The 7,346-nt window shown below is 41.4% G+C and overlaps 1 protein-coding gene across 3 annotated transcripts; it reads left to right on the top strand.

Annotated features, from left to right (window-relative positions):
• The first annotated feature begins 321 nt into the window (after window positions 1-321).
• On the top strand, window positions 322-3,478 carry pomk (protein O-mannose kinase). 3 transcript variants are annotated; one of them, XM_076164329.1, is made up of 5 exons: window positions 329-446; window positions 703-714; window positions 890-937; window positions 1,747-2,034; window positions 2,647-3,478. In XM_076164329.1, exons 3-5 carry the CDS (start codon window positions 920-922, stop codon window positions 3,415-3,417), a joined length of 1,077 nt encoding a protein of 358 aa, XP_076020444.1. In that variant the 5' UTR covers window positions 329-446; window positions 703-714; window positions 890-919; the 3' UTR covers window positions 3,418-3,478. The 3 variants fall into 3 exon arrangements, with proteins under 3 accessions (XP_076020445.1, XP_076020444.1, XP_076020446.1); XM_076164330.1 differs by lacking the exons at window positions 703-714; window positions 890-937 and having other exon boundaries at window positions 322-446; XM_076164331.1 differs by lacking the exons at window positions 329-446; window positions 703-714; window positions 890-937 and adding an exon at window positions 952-1,506 and having other exon boundaries at window positions 1,727-2,034.
• Window positions 3,479-7,346: the final 3,868 nt, after the last annotated feature.

The raw sequence follows: 7,346 nt of genomic DNA, 5'->3' as shown, positions 1-7,346 counted from the left end.
TATTGAGCAAATTCCACACCGACATTGCAAATTGTACATTTGAAGGTGGGCCTTCATGAATATGAAGTGTAACCTAGATTACATTAATAACATTTTAGCGCTATGGTTTCGGTGACGTGGCATGAATTTACGTTCGTGTTAACAAAAAACGAAAAATAATATTTTGGTTCGTTGTTTTGTTTTTTTACAGCGATCGCACAGGTTTACATGGCGCTCTCCGGGTTATTGTTTTTGTGCAAAATAATATTTCTTCTTCACTAAGTGAGCGCTAGACAGATTGTGCTTTTATGTTGTAACTCTAACAGGAAGTTATGTCTTGTTCCGGTTATTGGCTGCTGGAGGTAAACATGCGCATGAAGAATAGTCACGTAGTTTAAGCAGTAGATTGGTGTTGTTGTTACAAAGTGTGTAGAATCCTAACATTATGTGACCCCAGGCTGTGGCAGGTATGGAAATAAATAATGACACAACCACAATCTTTTGTTTCACGTTATCTGGCGTATTCATGTGTGTTTGTTTTGAAATGACAGAAAGTTACAGTTGTAGCTTGTTCGTTCATGACTCGTCTGTTATCAAACTGCTACAACAAATGTACTATACAGGTGTGAACATTTGCAATGAAATGCACAAATCCTATCTTTATATCTTGGCAGTAGCTACTGATACAGAATCATAATGAATCTGGTTGCTCAATTCTTGCAGCATGACAACAAATTCCATTCTTTTCTCCTGGTTTTCTACGGATACGGAAGATCAACCCGATCAAAATCTGCCAAATCCTCTTTTTTCCCTCATATAATCTGAAAATATTGGGAACCTATTACCTAGTATACCGTGAGTTGTTACGGTATGCAGTCAGACAAGTATGAAAACTAACTACAGTCTGGAAACTGGTTCCACATTGGCGTGTTTCCCGAAAATGGAGCCCGATCAGCATGTGGGTGATGGAACAAGCTTACAGCCCATGTTAAGTCATACATTCTTCCACGTAATTGTGATGGCAGAAGGCTAAAGAGAGCGATGTCGTGATCAGTTTCAGCTCACTGGCCTGACAAACCTCCCTGACCATAACTGACACAACCTCATGCATTAGAGCCTGAGAGGCACAGGCACTTTGGTCACACTAATGGCAAACATTAGTGTTTGTTAGTCACTCTCTGTTGATGCAGTATGGATTAGTATTGGTGGTTCAAATCAGATGATACCAAATGTCTCATTAGTCACAGTCTCAGTATGTAATAGCCTTTCCCCAGGAATCCTGGAGGGCCCATCTCCTCATTCACTTACACACAGTAGCTTATAAACAATACCCTGTTCAGTGACATTACATTACATTACGGTCATTTAGCAGACGCTTTTATCCAAAGCGACTTCCAATAAGTGCGTTCAACACTTATGGAGACTTGTAATTGTGGGCTCAAACTGTAATCATTAGTTTATTATCAATGTTCCGACTACAGCAACTAAATCAGAATGCCACTACACCTTTGTGAGAAGCTGGCGGAGCTACAAGAACCATATTTGGTAAAGGAAAGGGGTTTAATGTAAGATCCATCCACTGTTATCTAATGCCTACTGCTGCGTCAACATGGACATTTAAAGCAACAGAACCAACAGTAAAACTCAGTCACTTCAAGTTATCACCAAATGTACCACCTAATATTGAGTTACTTCCCATCTGCACTTAAACTTATTGATCTTCATCTGCCAGTACATCATCCTCAACCATCTTTGTTCCCCATACAGGTCAGAAGGAAGAGCAGCATGGGTCGCAGTAGCAGCAGTGCTACCTCCAAAGGTGTGCCGGCGGTGTTGGTGTGCCTCGCTTCCTTGCTCCTCAGCAATATTGTAATTTACCTATATCTGGATTCGCTGTATCACACCGATGAGCCTCCAGTGTCTTCTCATATCGGGTGTCTGCCTCTACACTTTAAGATGGCCACCATGAAAAACTGCTCCCCCTGGCTCCAGTGTCCACAGATACACGCTGAAGTGCGGAAGCTGAAGCTTATCGATCAGGGAGCGGTTAAAAAGGTACACAGAAGGTTTACTCATAACCATAAAAAAAGGCAAAATCATAGTCATTACCATTTTCAATTTTTCCACCAAGTGGCAGCATTACATCAATAGTAAATGACAATAACATAAGTGACAATAACTTCTGCATTGACTGAGGTTCCACAGTTTTGATTACATTTGCATACTAGTAGGAGAAATGTCAATTACAAACCCCAATTCCAAAAATGTTAAGAGTGTAAAATGCCAGTAAAAACCGAAAGCAGTGATTTGAAAGATTTCTTTTACGTATACTTCATTGAAATCATTACAAATACAAGATAATTCATGTTTTAACTGTTTTTGGAAAATACACACTCATTCTAAATGTGAGTGAATGGCTGAATGTGCTTGTAAACGTGCCAGGCTTCTCCATGACAAATGCTTCCTCTGCTTCCTCACAACCACTTTTTGTAAATATGCGAGGAACTGGGAAATTAGGCAGCTCTGTGGAAACTGCTGCATTTTGTTGAATTGAAGTGAAAAGCTGGAGGGAGGGACTATAAAAATGAATTATGGATCATTTGATGAGCAGCACATATTTTGTGGCAGACTAAACTAAACTGAGCTGTTCCATTATTCCTCCTGCAGGTCTATCTGGCAGAATGGAGGGGTCAGAAGGTGGCTCTGTCCAAGCTGTCCGCCCCAGAATACTTGGAGGATTTCCTGCATGGCCTGTCCATGTTGAAGACCCTGCAAGGTCCTCAGGTGGTGCAGTTGGTGGGGTTTTGTCTTGAAGATCACAGCATTGTCACCGAGTATCACCCATTGGGCTCCCTCCTTAATTTGGAAGGTGTACTAGCACAAGACAGGAATCAACACCACAATACCTGGCAGATTCGGCTCAGGGTGGCTATGGACTATGTGGCCATCCTCCATTACCTCCATAACAGCCCAGCTGGGTGTAGGGTCATGTGTGATTCCAACAGTTTGGAGAAAACACTCTCTCAGTTCTTGCTGACAACAGACTTACACGTAGTAGTGAATGACCTGGATGCACTGCCAGAGGTCAAGGGGTCTCAGGGCTTGTTGGCTAAATGTGGGCACAGGGAGCTCACTGGGGACTTTGTGGCTCCGGAGCAGCAGTGGCCCTTTGGTAAAGAGGGTAAGCCGTTTTCAGACGAGCTGATGCCTGGATACGATGAGAAGACGGACATCTGGAAGATCCCAGATGTGGTGCAGTTCCTATTGGGAAGGGTGCCTGGAGGGGATTTGGTACACTTTCATCTATTTCAGATCCATGAGCAGTGTAAGAAGGTAGATCCCAGACTTCGCCCTTCAGCGCTGGAGGTTCTGAATATCTACAAATCAGTTTATGCCACTATGGTGCGAGACAATGCCGGTTTTAGAGACATGTTGTAGTGTGCTTACTCATTCTGATGATGACATGGAGATACAATAAAATTCAAGTTGAAGTTTTTAAGTGTTGCCCAGTGTCTGTTAAGAATCTTCTATAAGCAAAAAATCAAGAAGCTCAACAACACTGCCGAACCTACAACTCAACATATTTAGCAATACGCTGTCAAAATACTCGAAAGCCACAAAACTGTGCATGCTGTGGTTGTTTTGGACTAAATAGAAGTCTCTACCACCTCTGTGCATGCATGTCATTACACCCAACACTCCAAATTCCAAACAATAGCCATTTAAAAGATTATAAAAGTGTTTGAGGATGTTAATTCATTACTAAAAAAATAATTTATAACCTTGGTAACAACAAAACAGCAAGGAGTGAAAACCAGCAACACACACAGATAATCCTTTCAACAAGCTGCTCACTTTTCACAAACAAAACAAAGCCCTTTCATTACATCATTGTTCTTCTCAGCTGGGATAGGAATGTAGTAGGACTGAATATGTGGACGCTACATCACATCCTCATCAAACACTAGCTTAGATTTGTAAGATTACTTGACTAGAAATGACCAATATTAATGTGGAATGATGAGTTGAGCCTTAAGGTCCTAGAAGATATCAAGGCTCTGGACCGCTGACAAATCTCTGCATTGAGGTGATCACACTGTAGAGCTTGACATGTCAACCATCACACTTGGGAAGATTATCAGGGGTGAGTTGCTGTAATTAGATTAAAGGAAGATTTAAAATGAGGGCGGGGCCATGTGTGTGTGTATGTGAACATGTGCATGTGTCACGGGAAAAGACAGCAGGTTTGAGAGTTTGAACAGGTGTGGAAACCTAGAGGCTGAAAAACGGAGAGAAGATCTGAAACTCAACACACAACCTGCTGGTAGTGGAATTTACTAAACACCCTCTTTACATATAAACAAAAAAGCTATTTACCAGGTAAGGGAAAGATGTTCACTTGTTACTGCTTCTGACAAAAACAAATGTTGCTTAGTAATGGAACTCATGTTGAGCAATTGAATCATTTTCACTGTATTTGTACTGTAAAGTTACTATATATACCGCACACTGTATTAGCTGGAATATATCACTGTTCTGAAGATGGCCTTAAGATACAATAAAAAATAAGAGCAGCTATACCTCGTAACCCATGTATGTTGTCACACATTGCTGCATTATCTATTGACATGCAGGGAAATGTTCTTAGCATATACACGTATGTGCAAGAGTTCAAATGAGTTCTTTGGTTGCAGAGGTTAGTGTTAACAAATAATTGAAATATTGTAACTGTGGCAGATGGTTTGGTTTTCTTAGAGAACTTAAAGTAGGTGTTAAGTTGGCAGAGTAGTTCTTTCTGTCCTGGTTAATAAATGACAATGGGTGTAAAGAGTGACAGGGCTGTATGTCAACACCTCCATATCTAAGGTCACAGTGCTGGAAATTAGTGGATTGTTTCCTCCAGGTGAGGACTGAGTTTCTGCCTCAGGTGAAGGAGGTCAAGTAACACTGTGGGTACGCTGGTGTACGAGATCGATGGAGGCAAATACAAATGGTGTCTGCTGTCATGTAAACCTATTACCAAACCCAGGGTGAAGACTGCTGAGACTGGAGAAAATGCTTTCAACTTACTGGATCAGCTGAATTTCCAGCTCTTGGAAGAATGAGTAATGGGTAGAGGTCTGCCCGGGTCGGGACCTGAGAGACAGGGTGAGCTCAGTGTCAAACCCCTGCTCCTTCATAATGAACGGAGCCATCTCATCAGGATGCCCCTGGCAAGGTATTCCATACTGCAGGCATGTCTAACTGGGAAAAGACCATCAAGCTATGGAACATCTTTGGATCTCCTATATAAAGAAGAAGGATCACACTGGATTGATGTAAAGATGACGATGCAACGATGACAAGAGAAGAGTGACGGCCCATATAACCCTCTAGGAATAAAGCTCTATTTGAACACATTCATAAACAGTATATATTAAGATTTGAATAACTGGAGGAAAATGAATAATATCTTAAATAATTTAGAGAAGAAGATTTCCTCACACATCTGAATAATCCTGATTCTGTTTCTTATTACCTCTCTGTGGACCGAAATAGGAAGCACCATCTCATTTAATGAGATTATCTGTGGAGATTTAAAACTCGACACATCTTAACAACAGCCAACACTACCCTGCAGTATGATTTCTGCTCTACTTAGCACATACAGGAAGCTGAAGGAAAGAAGACATGCTTTAATGGTCTTCTTAGAGGTTCTACTGGCTTGAGGACGTTTTTGTAGTAACTCATGGAAGTTTGGAGAGAAACTCACACATTTCTGGCACAGACAGACTGACAGACAGACAGACTGAGGAATGGACACCTTGTATTTTGTCTGCTCTCTACATATTCATTGTCTTGATCCTGCTGGCCTACCTGCTGGGATCTAAAGGCATGTGGAGGAACATATGGGGATATGAGGTTCATTAAGTATAGTTTTGCTCGGCTATGTGATATCTGTCTCTATGTCTCTCTTTCTTTCTCCCTCTCACTCTCTGTGTCATTACAGCGGTGGCACATGAATTCTTCTCTTGTAAATTGGACTGTGCAGAGAGATCATGAGCACACAGGTAATCATCACAGCAGTTATGGTGCCATAACTCCAGAGCACCATGTGGCAGTGATTTCCACATGGATTTTTTTCTGCTCCTGTTCAAAACCTTGTGCTAGTTTTATTTCATTTCATTGGTCAGGAGCCCTTTCTTACTGTGGGAGGACTTTTGGCTTGGTTGCACTGCTGCATTTCCATGTGTGAGCGGAGGCAATGGGTGTCGGCAGACAGACGTTTTGACCTTTTGAGGTTGAGCAGAAAAAATCTCTTAAAAATCCCTATGCAAGTGCAAAGTTTTGAGCGCGAAGAGAAAACATCTGTATGCAAAGACAAGGTTTTAAACGCCAGCACAAGGTGTCACTGCCACATGGAGCTCTCTGATTATGACCGGAACCTGACGCCATAATCCAATGAGTTTGTCTTTACTTTGTGCAAACAATGAAGCGGAAAACTTTACCATGTTTCCCTTTTTTTAGTCATCCCAGTTGAAAACTATTCCCTGTGGCTATGTTAGCACAACAACAGACAGCGATGAAGGTATATGTCCCTTTACAACTAATATAAACTCTAAATATACCAAAATGTCAAAATACAGTTCCATAATACACAAATTACACCCAATGCCAATGTTCAGTACCAAAGCTTATTTCTTATTTTCCCTCCCCTTCCCTCCTCCAGAGTCTGATCCAGATGATCAAATGACAGTGTGTTGGGATGATCTTCCCATAATGCAGAGGCTTGGACTCATTAGGTAAGTGCATGCATTATTGTTATAAATATCATCATCGTTATTAGTAAGTGGGTTGGTTATTTCATTGTATATTGTGTGGATAGAGGTGTAAACAAACTTTGTGAGATTGTAACTTTTATCTTACCATTCACTTTCCAGTGGAGCTGAAATGAATGAGGAAGAAATTGGGGTAAGCTTTAGTTATGAGAACGCACTTTGTAGCACAACTGTTGATAATACATAGGTGCTTGATTTCCCTGCCCTTGCATTAATATTAAGTTTGTGTGTTTGTAAGAACTGTTCAACTCCTAACCCTCCTCAACCCTAAACCCTAAAAACTGAGGTGTAAATGTTCACACCACCAGTGGGGCAAAATTCCTGAATTTGTTTCTGTGTCTTTGCTCGGATTCTTGCAGAATGCCTTCACCCAGCTGGCACTGGCCTCCCGCTGTGACCAGTACACCCTGAAGCAGAGACTACGGGCTGAAGAACATGATAGCAGAGTAGCTAAGGAGAACTTTCAGATGGAGTTGGAATGCAGCAGAGACACATTGCAGGTGTGTGTGTGCGAGTGTGAGTGTGTGTCTTTTTAAAGATAAATCATTT

This window comes from Genypterus blacodes, unplaced genomic scaffold, assembly GCF_046128005.1.
Source record: "Genypterus blacodes isolate CSIRO-AG114 ecotype Tasmania unplaced genomic scaffold, CSIRO-AGI_Gbla_v1 ptg000133l_1, whole genome shotgun sequence".
NCBI classification, from domain to species: domain Eukaryota; kingdom Metazoa; phylum Chordata; class Actinopteri; order Ophidiiformes; family Ophidiidae; genus Genypterus; species Genypterus blacodes.
The sequence above is the reverse complement of the archived record's forward strand: the minus strand, read 5'-3'. Positions and strand labels throughout refer to the sequence as shown.

Coding starts and splice junctions, on each gene's coding strand:
- pomk (XM_076164329.1), top strand. Junction 2,035..2,646: donor ATCAGGGAGCGGTTAAAAAG/GTACACAGAAGG, acceptor TTCCTCCTGCAG/GTCTATCTGGCAGAATGGAG.